Source organism: Chlorocebus sabaeus, chromosome 11 (assembly GCF_047675955.1).
Source record: "Chlorocebus sabaeus isolate Y175 chromosome 11, mChlSab1.0.hap1, whole genome shotgun sequence".
NCBI classification, from domain to species: domain Eukaryota; kingdom Metazoa; phylum Chordata; class Mammalia; order Primates; family Cercopithecidae; genus Chlorocebus; species Chlorocebus sabaeus.
The window spans coordinates 22,016,774-22,042,515 of NC_132914.1; the positions used below are offsets into that span (position 1 = coordinate 22,016,774).

The 25,742-nt window shown below is 35.6% G+C and overlaps 1 protein-coding gene across 1 annotated transcript in view; it reads left to right on the forward strand.

Annotated features, from left to right (window-relative positions):
- SLCO1B1 (solute carrier organic anion transporter family member 1B1) overlaps positions 1-25,742 on the forward strand; it is a 94,916-nt gene that overhangs the window by 37,107 nt on the left and 32,067 nt on the right. The window contains exons 4-8 of the mRNA XM_007967861.3: positions 1,413-1,545; positions 3,620-3,741; positions 5,714-5,860; positions 6,060-6,158; positions 23,875-24,117. Of these exons, the coding sequence (XP_007966052.3) occupies positions 1,413-1,545; positions 3,620-3,741; positions 5,714-5,860; positions 6,060-6,158; positions 23,875-24,117 (744 nt within the window). The remainder of the gene's footprint in view (positions 1-1,412; positions 1,546-3,619; positions 3,742-5,713; positions 5,861-6,059; positions 6,159-23,874; positions 24,118-25,742) is intronic.

Here is a 25,742-nt window from a genome sequence, read left to right on the forward strand (position 1 = left end):
TCTTCATTTTAATCTGGATTTCTCCAATAATAGCTCAGGGAAAACATTTTCTGGTTCATATTTGTGTCTTTCCCTATTTAGTTATTTTCTTCTAGAGCATTTATGAGATGAATATTAAATTTTCTGGGAATTTTTCTCTTTAAATTTTTTTCTCTTAAATTTCTATTGTTTTTCTTTATGTTTCATTAATCTTTGCTGATGCCATCAGTCATCTTACCATATCAAGTTCTAATTTTTGTATATATCTATATTTTACATTTACAACAGCACTTACTATTTTTAGGCTGCCAGTTCTGATTTTATGGATGCAATGTGCCCTTATACTCCTAAAGACACTAAATTTTTTATAAAGTAAAAAATTTACTCATTTATTTTGGTGCTTTTCTTCCAAACTATTTTTATGTTATTTTTTTCATAAATGCTCAGTAATCCTTAACTGCTATTTGTTCATTGTTATGCATGAGGCTCCAGAAGGATTAGAAGTGGTCATGACTCTTTCCATTTGATATGCTCTATGTATATTATTTAATATAAATGACTTATGCACGACATTAAATCTCAAGTGGTTTCTCCTCCAGGAACCTTTCTGGAAGCTCCTCTTTTTTTTGAGTCGGAGTCTCACTCTGTCGCCCAGGCTAGAGTGCAGTGGCACGATCTCGGCTCACTGCAAACTCTGCTTCCCGGGTTCACGCCATTCTCCTGCCTCAGCCTCCCGAGTAGCTGGGACTACAGGCGTCGGCCACCACGCCCGGCTAATTTTTTATATTTTTAGTAAGACAGGATTTCACCATGTTAGCCAGGATGGTCTCAATTTCCTGACCTCGTGATCCACCCGCCTCAGCCTCCCAAAGTGCTGGGATTACAGGAGTGAGCCACCGCGCCCGGCCTCTGGAAGCTCTTGATTAAGTTCCCCCTTTCTGTGGTTTAATACCAGCTCTGTCCCTCTGTTTTTGTCATTAGTATGAAACTTCTTGAAGACAGATGCCATGGTTTATTCTTTTTCAAGTAACTTTCTTATTTCTGGCTGTAAGCTTCATGTCAGTTACATGATAGAAATTTAACTAATATTAAGAATAAAAAAGAAATGCATGAAGGAGCACCTTACCCTCAGATCAGGAAGATTCATCTCCATTTTTCTTCATTCCAATATAATCCAGTCAACTCTAAATTTTTCAGTAAAATGTTGCTTCACTAATATTGCCAAGTAATTCAAGTGCTTTTTTTTGTGTGTGTATTTAAAACAGCTTTTCAGTGAGTGGTCTAATGTAGGTGAATTCACCTTCTCAATTAAATTACATCATCTTTGAGGGAAGGCACTATGTCTGGATTCTATTTGCATCCATTCTGGGGTTTTCAATTCTAGATGCAAAATTGAACTAAGTTGTATCAACATACTTTTGTTCTCTTTCTAGGAAATTTGCTTGTTATTGTATTTGTGAGTTACTTTGGATCCAAACTACACAGACCAAAGTTAATTGGAATCGGTTGTTTCATTATGGGAATTGGAGGTGTTTTGACTGCTTTACCACATTTCTTCATGGGATAGTAAGTGTTTAAAAAAAAAAAAAAAAAAAGAAAGCCTCTGTGCCAGTAACTATCAGTACCTTGTAAATTAGGAGTAGAATTTTATTATTATCCCTTTAAATAGGCAGTTACCTTTTGAGAAGTATACCCACTAAGTGTGTATAGAAATAGTGTCTATTTGTCTACATAATCACTTTATCATAGCTTTCATAGACTTTGAAGTAACAGAAAGACTAAACTGTAGAGTTTCAAATGAAATACATAGGCTTTTTACGAGTTTTTAGTATAACATATATACTGTATGTCTTTGCCTATAAGATTTTGATTATTTTTGATAACACTTCAACACTTATACCTCTACCCACTGGGGTATAGGTGTTCCCATCATTTCGCTGAAGCTGTTATTCCTAAGGTCACTGTGTAGTTATAATTACAGTCAGATGCTCCTCAGAGAAAAGTTAAAATGGCACATGAGGGATAAACTTATTTTTCACATTCAAGTTAATGTAGCCAGTTCAAGGATGATATGATTCTAGCTCTTTCCATCGTAGTGCTATGCCTTGCATGGCCTTGGCCTCATGATCCAAATTATGGCAATGTATTTCCAGGCAACAAGACAGAAGAAGAGAAGAACAAGAAGAAGAAACAAACAGTCCACACAGGCTGAGGCTTAAGCAGCATTTTCAGGAGCACAATATCTCCACTGACTTTACATTTACCACATATTGGCTACATTTCACACATAACTATATAAATGCTGAAAAAAATAGACGTTATTCCAAGATACCACGTTCCCAGTTAAAAATCCCAACTATGATTACTGTGGAAGGAAAGAAGAAAGGATATTGAGAGACAAGGAGCAGTGTCTGTTGGAGACACCAATCACTTTCTCAATGCCAAATCCAGCAGTGATGTCATTTGCTCACCATATTAATTCCATCTCCCTGCCATATTTGGCCCTTATAAAAAGTTTCTTCTTAGTGGTACTGCTCTAGCTTGTTTTCATCATACTGCACTCTCTTGATTCATTTTCTATCTTTGTGTCTTCTTCATCATGTCCATTTTTTTTCCTCTGCTTTTGGCACCATATCATCAGAGTCCCCTAATTCCCTTTTTAATCTTTATTTATTATTTGTCATGATTTGTATGGAAAATAAACCTTAAAGGCAACTATCACAGCTTCATCTTTCATTCCACCCTAAAATTAAGGACCACAGTCTAGATCAGCATTTTTCTAAATATGACATAATATGTGACACCTTTGCACCTGTTATTTCTACAGCCTTAAATACCTTTGTTTCTTTGTCTACCCTTCTGTTCATCTTCAAGATTCGTTTTACCTGTCATTCTTATTTTGGTGTCTTCTCTGATCTATTCCCACAGCCTCCAAGTAAAGCTGATCATATCCTTTGTCTCGGTGACAACTCAGGACCTTGTATATTAAACAAACATTTTATCGTATATGTTTATATTAGTGTGAAATTCCCTAAGTACAAAAACTGTTCATTTTATTTCTAGTTCTTTGAAGCTGAGCATAATGCCTGGAATATAGTAGGCTGCCTTTAGAGCTCACATGGTACCTGATTATTTATGGATATTAACATCTCTGTTGTTCCTATCAAGTTTTCTCTCATTTAGTTGAAATGGACTAGATTTTATTTTTACTACGTTTTGAAGAGTCATACATTAGAGCGTGTGTGTGAATATGTGTCCATGAAAGAAAATCTGACAGACTGATCATCTTTGAAGATAATTCAAAAGGATGAATGGTTACATGCAATTAATAATTACTTTTTAAAAAGGTGAAACCAGGGTATTTCATATATTGACCAAGATATAACCACTCCTAGGATAATAGGAAGGTGATAACCCACCTAGCCTGGGGTGTACCAAATTATCTTTCTTGCTGGACACTTCCGTTTCACTTTTACCCATCACATCTCTTAAAACACATGCTGGGAAATTGACAGAAAGGATTCTGGTAATTTGGGGAAGATAATGGTGCAAATAAAGGGGAATATTTCTCTGTATTTCTAGGAAAAGTGAAAATATTCAGTAAATAAGCAAAATGTTTAATTCAGTGATGTTCTTACAGTTACAGGTATTCTAAAGAAATTAATATCGATTCATCAGAAAATTCAACATCGACCTTATCCACCTGTTTAATTAATCAAATTGTGTCACTCAATAGAACATCACCTGAGATAGTGGGAAAAGGTAAGAATTAACATTGACGGTAAAAAGTCTTCTAAAGTGTATAAATTTAATTACATCTCTAAAAATTGTTGTGATTAGCAAAATTTAATTACGAATGAATAGGAAAAACACTTGACTCTTACAGAAGTAATTACAGTGTTAATGTACACACTTGACCCTTTAACAACACAGGTTTAAACTATGTGGTTTCACTTCTATGCAAATGTTGTCCATCCAAACTGGGTGATAAACCTGCCAATAAGAATATCTGACATTTTCTATATTTGGATTGCCCAGGGCCAAATGCAGAACTTAAGTGTGCATGAATTTGAGAACACACAGGCAGCCCTGTAACAAATTCCTTAATATACCAAGGGATTACTGTATTATATGTAAAAGCGTTTAGAAGTAGATCAGAAAAGAGAGTATTTTCAGTAGAAAATTGACAAAGAATATATGCATTAAAGTAAAACAGGAGGAAATAGTATTAATATGTAAATCATATAACTTTGCTTTCAATGCAAAAGGCAAACTATTGTATCATTTAAAGATTTTTTGCCTATTGTAACCCAAATTATAAATTATAATTGCAAATTGTACCGCTAAGGATTTTTTTAAACCTATTAAATAGAAAAAGACTAAAAATATATAGAAACGAGGTGGAGGCAAAAAAGGATTTCACATTGTGTATATTGCTGAAAGTGTATACATTTGTAAATCTTTCTGGAGATTCATTATCAATATATATTAAGAACAAAAATATACTTACCTTCTTAGTCTGAAATTCTGCTATTATCGATTAATCTTGAGGAAATAACCAGGAAACTGCAAAAGGACTTATTTACAGTTATAGTCATGATAAACCTAACAGAATAAAACAATAGAAAAGAAAATGAAAAATAAGATATTGAATAAACACATTTTGAAACTTATTCAACACATTGCTGTCCAGTCATTAAAGTTTTGATATGAAAAAAATCTTGGCCAGGCGCGGTGGCTCAAGCCTGTAATCCCAGCACTTTGGGAGGCCGAGACAGGCGGATCCCGAGGTCAGGAGATCGAGACCATCCTGGCTAACACGGTGAAACCCCGTCTCTACTAAAAAATACAAAAAACTAGCCGGGCATGGTGGCGGGCGCCTGTAGTCCCAACTACTCCGGAGGCTGAGGCAGGAGAATGGCCTAAACTCGGGAGGCAGAGCTTGCAGTGAGCCAAGATCCGGCCACTGCACTCCAGCCTGGGCGACAAAGCAAGACTCCGTCTCAAAAAAAAAAAAAAAAAAAAAAATTCTTAACAACATGGAACAATTGTTATAATATAGTGTTAACTGTGTATACCATTTCATAATATGAACTGGATTTTTAAATATATAATGGACATAACGAGTATAATGTGTATATTTTATGCAAATCTGGAAGATATATAAAAACACTTGAGGTGATCTTCTGTGTGCGATGTGATTACAGATAATTTTTACTTGTTTATGCTTTTCTATATGATATGGCTTGACTGTGTCCCTACTCAAATATCACCTTGATTGTAATAATCTCCACATGCCAAGAGTGGGGATAAGTGGAAATAATTGAATCATGGGGGCGGTTTTCCCCATACTGTTCTCATGGTAATGAATAAGTCTCACAAGATCTGATGATTTTATAAATGAGAGTTACCCTGCACACGTTCTCTTGCCTGTCACCATGTGAGACATGTCTTTGCTCTTCCTTCACCTTCCACCATGATTGTGAGGCCCCCAGCCATGAGGAACTGTGAGTCCGTTAAACCTTTTTCCTTTATAAATTACCCAGTCTCAGGTATGTATTTATTAGCAGCATAAGAATGGACTAATACACCATATTTTCAAAGTTTGCAAAGTGAATATAAATTACTTGTACCTGTAAATTTTAAAAAAAGAGTAGAGTCAGAGTTAAGTAGTTGAATTTGTAATAGAAATGCTAAAATTAATGTTTACAATGAAACACTCTTATCTACATAGGTTGTGTGAAGGAATCTGGGTCATACATGTGGATGTATGTGTTCATGGGTAATATGCTTCGTGGAATAGGGGAGACTCCCATAGTACCACTGGGCCTTTCTTACATGGATGATTTTGCTAAAGAAGGACATTCTTCTTTGTATTTAGGTAATGTACACAAAATATTAAATTGCATGATCACTTTCCCTTTGTCTACTTTTGAAATAGTAGAGTTACTAAACTTATTATTTCACCTATTAGAACATATATTTGGGTATATGTATTGTATCATGTTTCTTTTAAAAACATGGTGAATAAGAACCATGCATTCTTGGCATCTAGTAAAATTGCTTTATAATATTTTCAGGTATAGTGAATGCAATCGCAATGATTGGTCCAATCATTGGCTTTACCCTGGGATCTCTGTTTTCTAAAATGTACGTGGATATTGGATCTGTAGATCTAAGTAAGTGCAACCAGAACAAGGTACCATGATAATGTCTTTCTAAGCACACACACAGAAAACATTTTTCCAAATAACTGAATTCACTCTTTCAATAGTCCTTTGCTTAATATAATTAGAAAGTTACAAGTAGGAAATAAATGCATTACTAATCAGAATAAATATAAAATCTAGCTCCCATTTATAGTATCTTTTACAGCTAAGTGTAAAATGAGAGAATGTAAACAAATTTATTATCATGAGCTTGGTCCAAAATAACCAAATGTAAAAAGTCTCCCTCCCAAACTGACGGCCCAGTCAAGTAAATTTTATTTTTCAGTTGATGGTGGCTTGGATGTTGATGTGTAGAACTTAAAGTTTGCTTTGCTAAAGTCTTCCTGTGGCTACTGCATTGGTTTATGGCTGGAGTCATTTGAGAGACTTCACTGTGTAATTTATGGTCATTTTCCCTGGTCCTAGCAGAGGGCTTGGCATATGGCAACATTCAGTATTTGTTGAACAAAGGAATAAAGCAGAGGACACATAAATTAAATCTATGATTTTCTTCTTCATTCTCAGAGCATACTTTCCTTCTTGTCTCATAGGTGAAAGTGATGCCATGTTATAAAAACTGTCTCAACTTCAGGCCCTTTCCCTAAAAATATTCTTGCACCGTATCTGTCTTTATCTTCTTTTTCTTTTTCCCAACTCAGTGAAAAATATATCCATCTGTATCCATTGCTGATAGATCTAGCTGGAGCTTAGATTCTCCCTTCCTATTTCTTTATCTCCATCTTCTCTTTGATTCAGCAAACACCCTCAAGTATTTCCCATCTTTATACATAGCTACAGTTTTTTACACCCCCACACAACTTTCTAGCTGAATCTTTTTTTATTCCTCTTCAGAGCCAAGCACCTAGGAAAATACCAACTAAATTAGCTAAGATATCTCGCCTTCTCACCTCCCATCCACTTCTCAATCCAGTATAATCTGCTTCTGTTGTTAGTGAAACACAATCGATTTCTACCTACTTTGCTATAGATCTGTAAATGGGTATATTTCTATCATTTGTGTTAACTGATATTTCCAGTTCTTCTTCATGTTTTCCCTTCTTAGATATCCTATTAGCACCTAAAGCGCAATATGTCAAAATCTGATCTCATCATCTTACCTCCAAACCCACTTTATTCCCTCTATTCCTTCTCTTGATTAATATCCATACCTTATTCAAGTATTGACTGAGTTACTGTGCCCTGCAATCTCACATTTCTCTGCATTTACACTTGGTAAAACTTCTCCCTTTTTTCATTTGCATAGTTCTTGAAGTCTCTTCCAAAATATGGCTCCTCCTAGAGAAACCTTACTTTACCACTTTCTATTAGTCCCAAATGAATAGCCAAGAGCATGCCTTTATTGTAACCCTTCTCACAATGAGCTATTAATACTTGTGTGCTTACTTGCCATCTCTTTACCACATGACAGAATGACATGTTCTTAGCAAATAATAATTAGTTATGTTTGTGAATAAATAAATATGATTTTCTATCTCACTAGGACTTCAATAGATCATTCCAAAGAGATCAAAGGATCCATTTCCACGATGAGATAGACATCACAGTGGGCCAGCAACAAGCCAAAAGCTTGAAAGTGTTTGCTAATCTAAAACTATAAAGAAAATACTTGATAAAATGTTTTACATGTTCAGTGTTAGACATATGACTTAGAGTAGCTACATGTTATGTATGTTATTTCTACTCATTCAACTCCAGTTTCATCATTGCTTTATCACGAAGAGCACAGAAATAAGTGGTAAATGTCCTTAGGTAAATTATTTTATAAGCTCTCTATTAAGAAACCATTACATGATTTTATAATTTATCATGATACAATTTCTAACATTGAATGTTCAGGTATTATTATATCTTCTCTTATTCAGTGATGAGTATGAGCTTCACTTATAAAGTATACTTTGGCAAACTCCAATGCTTAAAGGAGCTGAAGAGATAAAATAAATGAGTAAAAAGTGCCAGGAACAGGAATTTAGGGTGTGATGGTTAGAATAGGAGAATTTTTTTGGTTGTGAACTGCTCTCCCCACAGGTCCAAAAGCACATGTGTTCCTCAGCTCTGGGTTATTCTTTTAATGCACAAATTTAGGCCCTGCATTGACAAGGACTTCTGATTGGTTTCCAAGAAAATCCAAAATCGAAAATTTTTATGTAGAATTTTTCAATTTTTAAGACTGTGAGTAAGCCAAGAAAAACTATTTCTCAGGTCCTATCTAGTGAGATTTTGACCCTTAGTTAGTATGTGTAGAACAGTGAAAGAACAGGAAAAAAGTCATCAAAATTACAGTTGTCACAGGTGATGAATAAATACTTTGCATGTAGATGGAGTCACTGATTTAACCAATCATTTCCTGAAGTCTGAGTTGTTGATTATGACACAATATGATCATATAGATCAAATTTAAATCTGTGCATACTTGAAAATAAATTATTTCTAGATAGTTTGTAATCAAGTCAATGTTATCTCATATTAATGAGTTTTCTTATAGATCAGAGTAATGGCACCACTTAATTGTGCCACAAACTTCTATGGTGTGTGTGTTTCTGTATGCATACGCTTTTTAATTTCTTATTATTTTTCTTTTATTGTGGTAGGAACAATTAAAATGAAATCTACCTTCTTAACAGATTTTGAAACATACAGTGTACCCATGAATAATAGGTTTGAATTATGCTTGTCCACTTATGTACAGATTTTTTCAAGAAATATATTGAAAAACTTTGAGGAGATCTGTGAAAATTTGAGAAAATTTATAGATGAATTGCATAGTGTAGAAATATAGAAAACCTTGGCCGGGCGCGGTGGCTCAAGCCTGTAATCCCAGCACTTTGGGAGGCCGAGACGGGCGGATCACGAGGTCAGGAGATCGAGACCATCCTGGCTAACACAGTGAAACCCCGTCTCTACTAAAAAGTACAAAAAAACTAGCCGGGCGAGGTGGCGGGCGCCTGTAGTCCCAGCTACTCCGGAGGCTGAGGCAGGAGAATGGCGTAAACCCGGGAGGCGGAGCTTGCGGTGAGCAGAGATCCGGCCACTGCACTCCAGCCTGGGTGACAGAGCCAGACTCCGTCTCAAAAAAAAAAAAAAAAAAAAAGAAATATAGAAAACCCTAAGAAAAATGTATGTTATGAACGCATAAAATGTTTAGATACTAAACTATTTTATCATTTACTACCATAAAATATACACAAATCTATTATAAGAAGTTAAACTTATTAGAGGGGACAACATGGCCAACTGGACACACTCAGAAGCACCACTTCCACTGAGGAAGCCCAAAATATTGAGTAAACTAACATACTTCCAGCATATCTTTTGAGAGAAAACACTGAAAGTCAATAGAGGTGACACAGACACTGAGGCTGAAGAGAGAGAAAACTGGAAACCCAGTGCAAGGTTGTTGAACACCAGAGATAGTTTCCAGCCCTGAATGGCTCCTAGCTAAGGGGTGAGTAAAGTGGCGGTAGAACAGCCTATTCTTGCTGATGACATCTGGGATCCTACCTACAAGAGAACCCACGACCCCCAGAGACAGTGGAACAGGCAGAGGCACCTGCCCAGAGAGTGGACAGAAATAGAACTACAGCCAGCATTGAACCCAGGGGGGTTTGCATATTGGGTAGCTGCAGCAGAACGCAGCTGTAGGTGTCCAACATCCAATGCTCCCTTTCTTCCACCAAGTAGCTCTCAACTCACCTGACTGCTGAGCCAAGAGGGAGTGGGGCCAACTTTCCTGTGAGCTGGGACACATCTGTACTGTAGGCCCTTCTGCCCACCAGTCCCTCCCAGTACTCCTGCCTGGCCACACCTGTAAGAACATGTGCACAGCACAGCCTCCACTGCTCAGCCTGAGGGTTTTTTCCAGTACTCCCACCTGGGTACTTCCTCAGTGTCCTTGGAGCACTTCAGATCCCCCAGTGTAGCTACTGCCTGAACCAGAGGGACCAGACAATGGAGCCACAGGCTAGTCCCAAAACCTCAGGGCTGCAGTGCATAGTTTGGGAGTGTGAGCTGAGATTGGTGCCAAGCACTCAAGCAGAGGAGGAGCCCCCAATCTCAGAACACTGAGAGGGGTGAGATGCATGGAGTCATGGGCCAGTGCAGAATGAGACATGCCTCTTTTCATAGGCCCAGTCCAGGAAGGCTGTGTCCTGTCTGCTAGCTCCTGCTTCTGCCTGAGGGAGCTCCATGGCTCAGAACAGTTTCCTAACAAAGGAAACACAAGTATGGTACTAGTGACCAGAGAGGGCATCCCCCAAGGCCCAGGAGTAAGCCTGTTATGGGGGTCATCTGTCTTCCCTGCTGCCACAAGCACTGTTGTAAACACACTGAAAAACAAAAGAGCTATGCCCCTGAGTAACAGTTTATCTGGCAGCCATTACTCTTAAGCACCATTTACTGGATTACAGCTCAATTTAAAACATCTATATTTATAAAGATAAACATAGATAACATAGATAACATAGATAAACATCTATATAAATATATATACACACGTATATATGTGTGTTTATATATGTATATATATAAAATTTGAGACTGTATCTCGCTCTGTTACCCAGGCCGGAGTGCAGAGAAGTAATTATAGCTCACTGTAGCCTCAAGCTCCTTGGCTCAAGTCATTCTCCCACAGCCTTCTAAGTAGCTGGGACTACAGGCACACACCACTACACTTAGCTAATATTTGTTATTTTCTGTAGAGACAGGGTTTTCCATGTTGCCCAGGCTGATCTCAAACTTCTGGCCTCAAGTGATCCTCCCACCTTAGCCTCATAAAGTGCTGGAATTACAGGCTTGGGCCACTGTGCCTGGCTTCAAACATAGTTTGCCAGTATACATTGTGTATGAAACTGAGAGCAAGAATCTTGCTACAAATAAAAATATTGTACAGAGTCTTATCCCAGAAATTAACCCAACTGACCATACTGAACTTGTACCACAGTTAAACAAACACCAGCCATTCAAGATTAAAAGGAATCAACAAGAAATCTGGCAATTCAAAAGGTAAGAATGTACCTTAAACTTAAAATGGGTGCATTTGAGCTCTCCAGCAATGGTTCTTAACCACATTGAAATGACTAAAATGACAGACAGACAATTCGGAATCTGGATAGGGAGAAAGCTCATTGAGATTCAGGAAAGTGTTGAAACACAATTTAAGGAATTCAGTAATTCCAGTAGAATGAACCAAAAGCTGAAAGACAAAATAGCCATTAAACAAATACTACTTCTGGAATTAAAAAAAAAAAAAAAACTACATGAATTTTATAATACATTCAGAACTTTAGCAGCAGAAGAACATACCAAAGAGAGAAAAGAATCTCAGAGCTTGAAAACCAGTTTTTATAATCAACTCCCATCAGACAAAAATAAAGAAAAAAAACCTTAAAAATGAAGAAAACTTCTAGGAATTTGGTTTCTTTTGGTAAAGATACCAAACCTATGATTCATTGGAATTCCTGAGTGAGAAAAAGAGAGAGTAAGTAACTTGTAAAACATATTTGCAGATATAGTCCATGAAAATATTCTCAATCTTACTAGAGAGATTGACATGCAAATTCATAAATTACAGAGAACCCCTTTGAGATGCTATAAAGATGGCAATCCCCAAGGCATCTACTCATTAGATTCACCAAGGTCCATATGAAAGAAACAAATATTTTAAGATTTTTTTGGGGGCAACTAGAGAGATGGATCAAGTCACTGTCAAGGGGAACCCCATCAGTCTTGCAGAATGCCTTTGAGCAAAAGCCATACAAGCCAGAAGAGATTGGGGGCCTATTTTCAGCACGCTTAATGAAAAGAAATTTCAACCAATGATTTCATATCCCACCAAATTAATTTTATAAGTGAAAGAGAACTAAAATCCTTCTCAGACAAGCAAGCATTGAGGAAATTTCTTATCACTAGGCCAGCCTTTTAACAGGTCTCTAGAAGAGTGCTAAACATGGAAACAAAAGATTAATACCTGCCACGACAAAAACACACTTAAATACATAGCCCAGACACATAAAGCGACTACACAACCAAGTCTATGAAACAACCAGCTAACAACATGATGCCATGATCAAAATCTCACATATAAATAATAACCCTGAATGTAAACAGGCTAACTGCCCCAATTAAAAGACACTGAGTGACAAACTTCATAAGAAGACAAAACTTAGCCTTCTGTTATCTTTTAAAAGACACATTTTACATGTATAATACCCACAGGATCAAAGTAAAGGGATGGAAAGAAATCTATCCATGCAAACAGGAAACAAAACAGGGCAGTAATCACTATTCTTACATCAGATAAAACAGACATTAAACCAAAAACAGTTAAGAAGGACAGAGAAGGGTATTATATAATGATAAAGTGTTCAATTTAACGAGAAGACTTAACTATTCTAAATATATATGCAGTCAAAAGTGGAGGATCCAGATTGACAAAAAAATTTCTTAGAGACCTAAGGAAACTAAAAACAGAGAGCCGTACCATAATAGTGGAAGATTTCAGCAACTCGCTGACAGTGTTAGGTATCGAAGCAGAAAATTAAAATGTAAATTTTGGACTTAAACTCAACTCTCAAACAATTGGATCCAAAAACATCCTACAGAATACTCCACCCGACACTAACAGAATATACTTTCTTCTCATCTGCATATAGATTGTATTCTAAGATCAATCACATGCTCAGTCATAAAGAAAGTCTCAATACATTCAAAAAATTAAAAGTTTTTTGAGCACATTCTTCAACAAAAGTGCAATAAAAATAGAAATCAATACCAAAAAGAGTTCTTAAAGCCACCCAAAACATGGTAATTCAACAACTTTTCCTGAATAATTCTTGATTTAAGAATGAAATTAAAAGAGGTTTTTGAAATTAAATGAAAGAGAGACATACCTCACTAAAATCTTTGGGATCTATCTAAAGTAGTGTTAAGAGGAAGTTTATCATGCTAAAGGCCTTCATCAAGAAGGCGGAGATATTTCAAATTAACAATTTAATCTTGCACTTACACTAACCAGAAAAAAAAAGGACATCCCCCAAGCAAACTGAAAATAAATAACTAAAATCAGAGAAGAACTGAATGAAGTTGTGATGCAAAATGTAGACAAAAGATAAATAAAACCAAGAGTTTGTTATTCGAAAGAATATAAAAAGTTTAATAGACTGTTAACTAGATTAACAAAAAAAGGAGATCTAATTAAGCACAATCAGAAATGACAAAGATCACATTACAACAACTCCCATAGAAATGCATTATGAATGCCTCTGTGCACACAGATTAGAAAATCTAGAGGAAATAGAGTCATTCTTGGAAACAACCTCCGAAGATCAAATCAGAAAAAAAGTGAAAACCTGAACAGAACGATAACAAGTTATCAAATTGAATTAGTAGTAAAAAACCTACTGACCCAAAAAAGCCCTGGACCAGATGGATTCTCAGCCAAATTCTACTAATTCTAATTTTATTTTATTCTAACATAAAAGTTCATTTTTTTAAAAGTTAAACTTTAAATTTAAGGACAGAAACACATATATACCTCATATTATGTCATCTACAGTCAAGAGAAGTGAAAACAAATGTGAAGATGTACTATTAAGGCATAACTTTATAAAATTGACTGTAGTACATACTTTACTGCTGTAATAATTTTATAGCACCTCCTGTAATTGTAGTAATAAGGCTGTGTTGAAAGCACCTGCTTAAAACACCATGTGACACTAATTATCTCCACATGAACAGTTCCTCTCTCCAATAAATTGTGGATTGCAGCAAAATCTGATTGCTTGTGATTCTTATGTATTTTTATACTGTTTAGTGCAATATTGTAAAGTTGGAATAACACCATTGGAGCCATATGAATTGTCACTAGTGATGCTGAAACTGCTCCTAAGAAACTGAGAAAGTCACGACATTACAAGAAAAGTTGAATTGCTTGATATATAATGCAGAGTGAGGTCTTCAGTTGCCCATTGTTTCAATACAAATGAATCCAGCATAAGGATCATTGTAAAAAACAAAAAAAGGAAAAAGAAAAAAGGAAATTCATGATTGCATTGCTGAGGCTATGCCAGCAGGCACAAAAGCTTGCACTTTTAGTAATATACCATCGTATCTCATATTGAAAATGACATTGTTATGTGGCTGCAAACTTTTATAAGAAAGGCATAACCATAGACTTTAATGTGACTTGAGAAAAAAATGAAGTTATTATATGACCATTTAAAGCAAAGGAAGGTGAGGGATCTAAAGCCGGAGAAACTAATGCAAGCAAAGGATGGTTTGATAATTTTAGAAAAAGATTTGGGTTTAAAAATTTTCAGAATAACAGAAGAAGCAGCTTCTGCCAAATGAGAGAAAGTGAACAAGTTTTCAGATTCCACTAAGAAAATCATTGAGAAAGGATATCTGCATGAGCAGGGTTTTAATGCAGATGAAACTGGGGGAAAAAAGCCACAAAGGACATTTATTAATAAAGAAGAGATGTGAGCACTAGGATTTAAGGCAGGAAGGGATAGATTAAGTCTACTACTCTGTGCAAATGAGGTCAGGCTTATCATCAAAACTGTTCTTATCTACAAAGTTGATAACTCCCAAACCTTGAAGGGAAAGAATAAAAATCAACTGCTAGTCTTCTAGTCATACAAAAAGAAGGCCTGAACAATTAGAACTCTTTTTCCGTATTGCTTCCATCAATGCCTTGTTCCGGAAGATAAGAAGTAGCTTGACAGTAAGGGACTGCCTTCACAGTTCTTTTCATATTAGTCAATGCCCCTGGTCACCTAGAACCCCATAAGTTCAACACCAAAGGCATTATAGTGATCTATTTCTTCCACCACAATGTCTCTAATTCAGCCTCTAGATCATGGAGTCATAAGAAACTGCAAAGGATCATTACAGATGATACTCTATGGAAAGGATTGTCAGTGCTATCAAAGAAAATCCTGATAGGCAGAACATCATAAAAGACTCGAAGAATTGCACCACTTAAGATGCTATTGTTGTTGTAGGGGGAAAAAAAAAAAGTGAAAGTCATTAAGTGCAAAACAATGCATTTCTACCAGAGAAAATTTTGCTCAGATGTTGCACATAAATTCGTAGGATTAACATGGCCAATCAAGAAAATTATGAAAGAGATTATAGATATGGAATAAAAGGTGAGGGGTAAAAATTTCAAGATACAGGTATTGGAGAAATTCAAGAGCTAATTCGTATTTCATCAGAGAAATTAACAGATGACTTGATGGAGATGAGTGCCTGAGAACTAGCGTCAGATGATGGAGATGGAGACACAGAAGAAGCAGTGCCAGAAACAAATTGTTATTAGGCTATCTAACAGAAGGATTCTGACAATTCAAGACTGTTTTTGGCTTCTTTTACAACTGGGACTCTTCTCTATTGTGGGCACTGAAACTAAAGCATATGTTAGAAGAAGGATTAGTTCCATTTAGAAAAATTTTTAGAGAAATGACAAAACCACAAAGTCAAATAGAAATTATGACGTATTTCTGAAATAGTTGCTGAACGTACTTGCCTCTTTTGCCTTCCGTTCTACCTCCTCCACCTCTTCCACCTCTTCCACCTCTGTTAACCTAGTGAAAGCAAGACCAGTGCCTCCCATTCCTTCTTCTCCTCAGCCTACTCAATGTGAAGAGATGAGAAAGATCTTATCATGTTCCACCTCAACTTAATGAATACTAAATATGTTTTATTTCCTTGTGATTTTCTTAATAATATTTTTTTCTCTAGCTTACTTTATAGTAAGAATACTATGTACAATACGTATAACATACAAAACGTGTTAATCAACTGTTTATGTAAGGATTCTGATCAACAATAGCTGATATGATTTGGATCTGTGTTCCCACCAACATCATGTAGAATTGTAATCCTCAATGATGGAGGTGGGACCTGGTGGGAGGTGATTGGGTAATAAAAGTGGTTTTTCATGAATAGTTTAACACCATCCCCCTTGATGTTGATCTCATGATACCGAGTGAATTCTCATGAGATTTATTTGCTCAAAAGTGTGTAGCAACTCCCTGCTCTCATCTTCCTGTAGAGACTGCGGAACTCCATAACTGAAACTTTATACCCATTGACAACTCCCTGCTTCCCCTTCCCCTTAATCACTGACAATCACCATTCTACTCTTTGCTTCTATGAGCGTTACTGTTTTATGTTCCTCAAATGAATGTAATCATGCAGTATAGGTCCTTCTGTAACTGGTTCATTTTGCCTAATGTCCTCAAAATTCATCCAAGTTATCACATATTACAGAATACCCTTCTTTTTAAAGACTGAATAATATTCCATTGTGTGTGTATACAATATTTTCTTTATCCGTTTATCCCTCAGCAGACATGAGGTTGTTTTTACAACCTAGCTATTATGAATAGTGCTGCAATGAACATGCAAATGCAAATGTCTCTTCAAGATAATGATTTCAATTCTTTTATATATGTACCCAAATGTGGGATTGCTGCGTCATACGAGAGTTCTGTATTTAATTTTTGAGGAATCTTTATAATACTTTGTATACTGGCTGTACCTTTTTGTATTCTACCAGCAGTGTACAGTGTTCAAATATCTCCACATTCTTGCAAACACTTTCCTTTCTTTCTCATATGGTAGCCATTCTACAGGTGTAAGGTGTAGGAGAAGGGTGGATTTGTGCTTTTGATTTGCATTTCCCTGATAAATGATGTTGAAAATCTTTGTATTGAGCTGTTATTCATTTGTATGTCTTCTTTGGAGAAATTTCTATTCAGGTATGTAGCCTAATAGTGTTTTCAAATTTACTCTTTTTTTTTTTTTAAAGTCAGAGTCTCGCTCTGTCACCCAGGCTGGAGTGCAGTTGTGTGATCTTGGCTCACTGCAATCTCTGCCTCCTGGGTTCCAGTGATTCTCCAGCCTCAGCCTCCAGAGTATCTGGGATTACGAGTGCCTCCACCACACCTGGCTAATTTTTGTATTTTCAGTAGAGATGGGGTTTCACCATGTTGGCCAGGCTGATCTCAAACTCCTGACCTCAGGTGATCCAATTTGTCTTGGCCTCCCAAAGTTCTGGGATTACAGGCATCAGCCACTGAGTGACATATATAAAATTGTATTTTTATCATGTACACTCCAATGTTTTGAAATAAATATATACGTGGAATAAATTTAGTTAATTAACAAATGCATTATCTTACATACTTATTTTTGTAGTGGAAACACTTAACATCTACTCTCTCAGCATATTTCAAAAATACAACATATTGTGGTTAAGAATAGTCACACTGCTGCACAATGAATCTCTGTAATGTATTCCTCCTACCTAATTGTAATTATATATGCTTTGACCAATATCTCCTCATATGGGAGATCTGTCAGAGTGGTGGGAGAAGCTATAGGGAAAGAGCAGACCTTTTGAAAGGTCAGAAAGCTCTGCAAAGCTTCATGGGAGAATAAGCTGATGACAGCTGTTCTCTTACCCTGAGGCAGAGGGCGAGAAATAGGTACAAGGAAGTATAGACGAATTTATCTAAATAGGCTTGTTTACCCATGTTGTCCAGAAACTGACCTTTGACCATCACGCACGTGACTGTTCCCTGTAAGGGGGAACAATAACGTTAATTGCCCACAGATTAACATTATTGGCTCCAGGTTTTTGGCATTATGTCTATACTAAATAAAAGCGAGCAGCACCAGCTTATTGGGACTGCTGCTCACTCTTCCGCAGTCCCGTAACCACTCTTTCACTGCATACCTGTGTCTGAGTACTCCTTTCATCCATTGGTAGGCCAGGGTCTGCAGGACGAACCCGACATCCTCAACTCCACTCTTCTCCCAACCACCTGGCTTCTGGTAGCCACCATTCTACTCACTAATAATTAATTAATTTTTATTTCAATAGCTTTTGGGGTAGATGTTGTTATTAATTACAAGGGTGAATTCTATAATGATGAATTTTGATATTTTAGTGCACCCAACCTGAGTAATGTACATTGTATCCAATATGTAGCTTTTTATCCCTCAGTTCCCTCCCATCTTTCCCCTTCTGAGCCTCCTAAATCCATCACGTTAATCTGTATATCTTTGTATCCTCATGGCTTAGCTCTCAATGATAAGTGAGAACATACAGTATTTGGTTTCCATTCCCGAGTTACTTCACTTAGAATAATGTCCTCCAGTTCCATCCAAGTTGCTGCAAAACTTTTAATCAAGTTATTATATTTTTGCTATTGAGTTGTAGGATTTCCTCATATGCTTTATAAATTAACCCCTTTTCATATATATATGATTTATAATATTTTATTTTATTCTGCATGTTTCTTTTTTATCCCATTTATTGTCTCTGTTCTGTTTCATTGGTCTATATTTCTGTTTTTATGCTGGTAACATATTGTATTAATCACTATAGTTTTAAAATACATTTTGTAATTAGGAAATGTGAGGCAGCTTTATTCTTACTCAATGCTTTTTTGGCTATTTGATGTCCTTCTTGGTTCCATATGTATTTTAGAATTGTTTGTTATATTTTTGTTAAAATACTGTTGGGCTTTTGATAGGTATTGTATTGAATCTTTACATATATTTGGGTAGTATGGACATTTAATATTAATAAGTCCTTCAATTAATTAACACAGAATGTCTCCCCAATTATTTATGACTTTAATTTCTTTCCTCAGTGTCTTGCAGTATCTCATGCACAAGTCTTTCACCTTCTTAAATTTATTTTTGTGTTTTATTCTTTATGATTTTAGTGTAAATGGAATTGCTTTCCTAATGTCTTTTCAAATAGTACTTGGTTAATGCGTAGAAATATAAGTAATATAATGATTTTGTATCCTGCAACTTTACAGAATGTGTTTATTCAATTCTAACAGGTGTCTGTGTGTGTGTGTGTGTGTGTGTGATCTTTAGGGTTTTCTGTATACAAAATCATGCCATCTGCAAGTAGAGGCAGTTTTACTTCTTTCTTTCAAGTTTGAATGCCTTTTATTTCTTTTTCTTGTTTAATTGCTCTGGCATAAAATGGCAGGACTATGTTGAATAGAAGTGATGAGAATGGCCATTTTCCTTCGTTCCTGAAATCTTTCAGTTTTTCACTCTTGAAGTTAATGCTTGCTGTGGGCTTTTAAAATATGCACTTCATTTTATTGAGGCAATTTTTATCTATTCCTAGCTTGTTGAAAGTTTTTATCACAAAACATTGTTGGATTTTATTAAATGCTATTTAACATCTGCATATATGATCATGTAGATTTTGTCCTTTATTTTGTTAATGTGTTACATTACACTTGGTGATATTTGTTAAACTTAGCATTTCAGGTATAAATCCCCCCTGAATGTAGTGTAGTGTCCTTTTTATATACTATTAAATTTGGTTTACTAGTATTGTTTTAGGATTTTTTCCTCTGTCTTCATCAGAGATATTGGTTTGTAGTTTTCTTTTGGTGTCTTTGTCTGGCTTTGGTATAAGAATAATGCTGGCCTCATAAAATTAGTTTGAAGATGTTCTCTTCACTTCAATTTTTGGCAAGAGATTAGAATGGATTGCCATTAATATTTTCTTTAGCTATTTAGTAACATGCACCAGTAAAGCTATCTGGTCCTAAGTTTTTTTGTTGAGAGGTATTTGATTATTAATTCAATATTTTTATTAGTTGTAAATCTCTTTATATTTTCTATATTTTCTGTGTTTTATGTCGCCAGGAATTTATTTTTTCTTTCTTATCTAATTTTTGATGTGTAATTTCTCATAGCAGTCTCTTATGATTGTTTTATTTTTCTAGCCTCAATTGAATGTCTCCACATTCAGTTCTTGTTTTGTTTGTTTGAGTCTTTTCTCTTTTGCTTAGTCTAAAGTTTGTCAATTTTGCTTATCTTTCAAAAAGATCAACACTTAGTTGTGTTGATATAATTTTTTTTCCCTATTCTTTATTTATTTCTTCTCTAATCTTTTTTCTTCTGCTGCTAACTTTGGCCTTAGTTTGTTTTTCTTTTTATAATTTTGTGAGGTGTAAAATAGGTTGTTTATTTGAGATAATTCTTTACTTTTTACTAGCATAATTATGTTATATTTATCAGTGTGTATTAAGAGCAAACCATGCCAGATGCTGCTAGTGACCATAAATTAGAGAAATAACCTCTGTTTTTTGAATATGGAAATAAAATTTACCCTACAAATATAGATATTTATTATTAAACACTTCTCTCTTACTACTGTTCTTGCTGCATCTCATATTTTAGAATGTTTTGTTTTTGATTCTCTTTGTATCTAAATATTTTCTCATTTCTCTTTTGATTTCTTTGACAATTTAATTATTGAAAAGTTTGTTAATATTCATATTTTTACAATTTTCTACTTTTCTTTTTGATACTAATTTCTGGTTTTATTCCATTGTAGTTAGAAAAGATAATTGGTATGATTTTAATTTTAAATTTATCAAGACCTGTTGCATGATGCAACATGTGGTCTATCTTAGAAAATGTTCCATTTCTGTTTGAAAAGAGTATACATTCTGTTTTTATTGAGTGAAGTATTCTCTATGTGTCTGTTATGTTCAATTGGTCTATAATGTTGTTGAAGTCCTCTGTTTCCTCATTGATATTCTCTCTGGTTATTCTATTTATAATTGAAAGTGAGATATTATGACATCAGCCTATTATGGAGGGCTCACTGTAATACACTATTTTATATAAGAGACTTGAGCATCCTTGAATTTGGGTATCCATAGGGAGTCCTAGAACCATTGCTCACAGATACCAAGAGATGATTGTATTGTATTTCTCTATATTTCTCTTTTCAGCTCTGTCCATGTTTGCTTTATAGCTTTTGGGTTTTTGAGATTGAGTGAATATATTGGGTTGTATATTCCTGGTGAATTCACTGAAAAATCATTCTATAATGTCTTTTTGCAACTTGAGACAGTTTTTTACTTAAACTCTTTTTCTTTCTTTGACAAATAGTTAGGTTGCAAATTTTCCAAACTTTTATGCTCTGCTTCCCCTTTAAATATAACTTTCTACTTTAGGTCATGTCTTTGCTCTCATATCTGAGCATTGCAGGTTGGAAGCAACCACTTATATCCTTAATGCTTTACTGCTTAGAAATTTCTTCCATCAGATGTTCTAAGTCATCACTCTTTAGTTCAAACTTGCACAGATCCCCTAGGGTATGAACACAATGCAGCCAAGTACTTTGCTAAGGCATAACAAGAATGACTTTTGCTCCAGCTCCCAATAACTGTCATTTCCATTTGAGACCTTGTCAGCATGAACTTCATTGTCCATGTCACGATCTGCATTTTGGTCATAATCATTTATCCAGTTTCCAAGAAGTTTCAAACTTTCCCTCATCTTCTTATCTTCTTCTGAGTCCTCCAAACTCTTGTAAGCTCTGCTCATTACCTAGTTCCAAAGTCAATTCCACATTTTCAGGTATCCTTATAGCAATGTCCCACTTCTTGGTAACAATTTTCTGTGTTAGGCCATTCTGGCATTCTTATACAAGAATACGTGAGACTGGGTAATTTCTCAAGTAAAGAGGTTTAATTGGTTCATGATTCTGCAAGCTGTACAAGCATGGCACTGGCATTCTCTCAGCTTCTGAGGAGACCTCAAGGAGCTTTTACTCTTGGCAGAAGTTAAAGCAGGAGCAGACACATCACATGTTGAGAGAAAGAGCAAGAGGGGGACGAGGTGCCACACACTTTTTAAGCAATCAGATCTTCTGAGAACTCATTCACTATTGCAAGGACAGCACCAAGCAATGAAGGATCAACCCCCATGACCCAAACACCTCCCACCAGGCCCTACCTCCAACATTGGATATTACATTTCAGCATGAGATTTGAACAGAACAAATACCCAAACCATATCAGCCTCCAAGTCTTCACGAACTGGTATTATATAGGAGAAAACTTTCATCGTTCAACCCAGGCAGAGCTTCTGTCGGCCTCTCAAATTTTGATTCTTGTTTAAACTGCTATCTTTTTGTTAGGAACTTCCAGAATCTAGAGTATGTAGGGTCTCATGAGCACTTTTAGACAGTGGACAGAGAAGCCTGTCACTTGGTCAACTCCCAGAAAATTTTGATTATTTCACATGCTATACAATTTTTTGCCTTCCCAAGGAGAATTTGAAAACTGAAGTGTTTTATTTTTTGTTCGTTTGCTTGTTTGTTTGTTTGTTTCCTTTTGTTTTTTACCTCCTCACTCTGCATAGAACTGGGAGCAGGGAGGATCTGTGGCAAGTGCTCATTTGCTAATTTAAGCCACCATTTTTGCATTCTTTGTAGCCCATTGGAAGCAAGCATATGCCTAGCCCCAAGATAGGCAAGATAATGACCAGCTGCTGGAGTTGGACACAGAAAAGATGAAATGTTAGGTGTGTGGTCGAAATATTTCCCTCCCCATAGAGAAGCTAGAGTTAAGTTTTTGTTTTTAAGTTTTTTTAACTTGGTCACTCTGCCCTAAGCTATGGGCCAGGAGCTATGGGAATGCTTACATACTAGTTCAAGCTGCCATCTTTGTTTTCTGTAGCCTCCAAAGGTCTGGTATGTGCTGGGTCCTGTCAACACTTCAAGATAGGTGATATAGAAGACAGTCGCAAGGGTAGTACCTGAAAAGTTACAGTTTTGGATGTGCAGTCCCACTCTGTCTCTCCACAGGGATAAGCTGGAGATGCGGTTTTCTTATATTCAATCTCTGTTGAGCCAGGGAAAAGAGCTATTGCAAGTGTTCGCATACACTTTCAAATTTCTAGTTCTTCTTGAATGCATGGTATTATAATGAGGAGAGGAACAGCAAAAAGGTGTCTCCAATCTTCTTAAAAGTGTCTATGTAGCTAATATTGCACATTCCTGGGGTACAATGGCCTGTCAACTAGTTTCTGGATTTTTCACTAATGGAATTGATCTGCATATTATTGTTGAATCAGTATGTTCATGAAAGAAAAAAGGGTCCAGTCCTTCCTATTATGCTATCTTGCTGATAACTCAGATAGGCTTTCTTATTACTTAGATTGTTTACTTTATACCTATTAAAAGAATGCATTTACCCTTGAGACATAGCATTTACAGAGTACTCTTATTCATGATTTAAAGAAAAATACAATTATAATAAAATGGTTAAACTATCCTTAACATTTAGAGTCTTAACTCTTCAGGGTTACTTTTAAACTCACATTTTCTTACCTCTGTGCTGTCAAGAGAGTTGGAAATGCTTATTTCAGGCATGGTGGGAAGCCCCTGTATTGGCTCAGTGGATTTCTTGCAAACTGCTTACATTTCATTGCTGACCCTTTCTTGATTTTATTAGCTTATGCCAATAGACATTTTCAGACAACAATGAGATGTCATAGTTCTTCCACAGGTAGTTATTAAATGGTCTGCAAGCTTAAATGTACAGTGATAGAAATTGTCCAGTCATGTAATCAGAAAAGCCATCAGTGCACACAAGCTCAGGCAATGACAACAATATCATGACTGATTCCTAGACAGTATCAGTTGCATTATGTCATCAAATGTTAGACTGATCCTAGTCTCAGAGATGACAAAAAATTAAAATAAAAAAAATCGTGTCTTGGAATTGAGGAAATTTAGTTTACTTTGTTCATACCATTACTTCCCTGAACCTATTGTATTTCAAAATGATTTTTGACTGGCTTCTTTAATTATTTATTCTAGGCACTGTCAGGATAACTCCTAATGATTCTCGTTGGGTTGGAGCTTGGTGGCTTAATTTCCTTGTGTCTGGACTATTCTCCATTATTTCTTCCATACCATTCTTTTTCTTGCCCCAAACTCCAAATAAACCACAAAAAGAAAGAAAAGCTTCACTATCTTTGCCTGTGTTGGAAACAAATGATGGAAAGAGTCAAACAGCTAATTTGACCAATCGAGGAAAAAATATTACCAAAAATGTGACTGGTAAGTATTTTACATTCATTGTCAATTTGGAGTTGTTAATCTCAATGAAAAGGAAGAATGAGTATTCCAAAATAATAAAGCATACCCAACTCATCTGGAGTTGGCCTTCTTTTGCACTAAATTTAGATAAATTATTTTTCTAAAACTATTATTAAAGTTAACATATATATCTTGAGCACATAACAAGTGGAAGAGAATTAGGTTTGGGCTTTTTAGCAGGGAGAAACCAACCAAAGTTCACAAACATCCCTTTTTTTTATGAGCCAAGTACTATATATTAATTTTAATATTATATGGTCTAAACTGGGAGAGTTCAAAGAATTATAATATTTCATTTCTTCATTTATTCAACAAATGGTACCAGGAACTGTACTATGCCCTGGTAATAAAACATTACCTCTATTTTTCAAGAACCTGGTGGGCGATACTGAGAAATATATAGACAATAGCAATATAGTGCCTTAAGTAACATGGTGAAATTAAACTTAACTATTCTCAGGAGAAGGAAGCCAGGAGAAGTTTCTCCCTAGGTAATTAGAGTAATATTTCTTTTGGTAATTATCTATCTATCTATTTTATCTAAATATTCAAAATAAAGTGGAACCTAGGGTGGTAGTTAAGATAATTAGAGTTAGTAATGTAAATTGGGATGCATCAGCATTTGATAGTGCCTCCTCATTTGAATATAAGCCCTGGGACTAATGGAGAACCACTGAGTCAATAAACAAAGAGAATGACTTGGCAGCAGTCAGAGCAAGATATGTGAATCAGTGAGGTGTTGACAGCAGTTTTCAGATTAGGGAGAAATGGTGAAATACTAAAAGCCAAAGCTGTGCAACACCTAAACCCTTGGCATCTTTTTCAAGTTTTCTTTAAAGTAAGATGACAAATTCTCCAGTGTAACCTACGTTCTTCCTTTCATCAGGTCTTTTACTTACTACTTTATTGTTATTTTCTCCTTTCTATCACACTAACCCAAGAGCAATGGTGTTCTGGTACTCTTTATATTGGCTCATAGCAGAGGACTGTTAAGTTTCAGCTACATTGATAGGTTTAAATTGTTCATGACGAGACAATTACCATGATTTATTACCATGAAATTAGGATATACTACAAGCAGAAGTTTGTTTCCTAAGAATCAGATGTTAAACATTTATGTTTTTAAAATTTAACGTTCACACTAAAAGTACTATACCAATAATTTTCATTTTGTATGTTTCTACTCTACCAAATCAAATCTTCAAAAAATATTAGATTGTCTAAACCTATAAGGAGCAGGGTTGACTGTGATCTAAAAAGAACAGAGAGGATACTGAAGATGTAAAAATAGGACAGTTGCAGACATAATCTGTATTATGAACAGTTTTTGTAGGAATGACCCTAATAAAGAGGATCTTAAGTATGTATCTATTAGGAATGGATAAAATAAGAATATATAGTCAGAAAAAAAATATTGAATTTATTCCATATGCTCCTGAATAGAACTAAAACTGATTAGAAAGAAAAGATGATTTCAGTTCATTACAAAAACTGTGTAAACAATGAGGACTTTTCAAAAGTGGAGCAAATTGCTTCCTGAGGTACTCAGTTTAATGCCACTTAAGTTGTTTACTGATTCACTTATT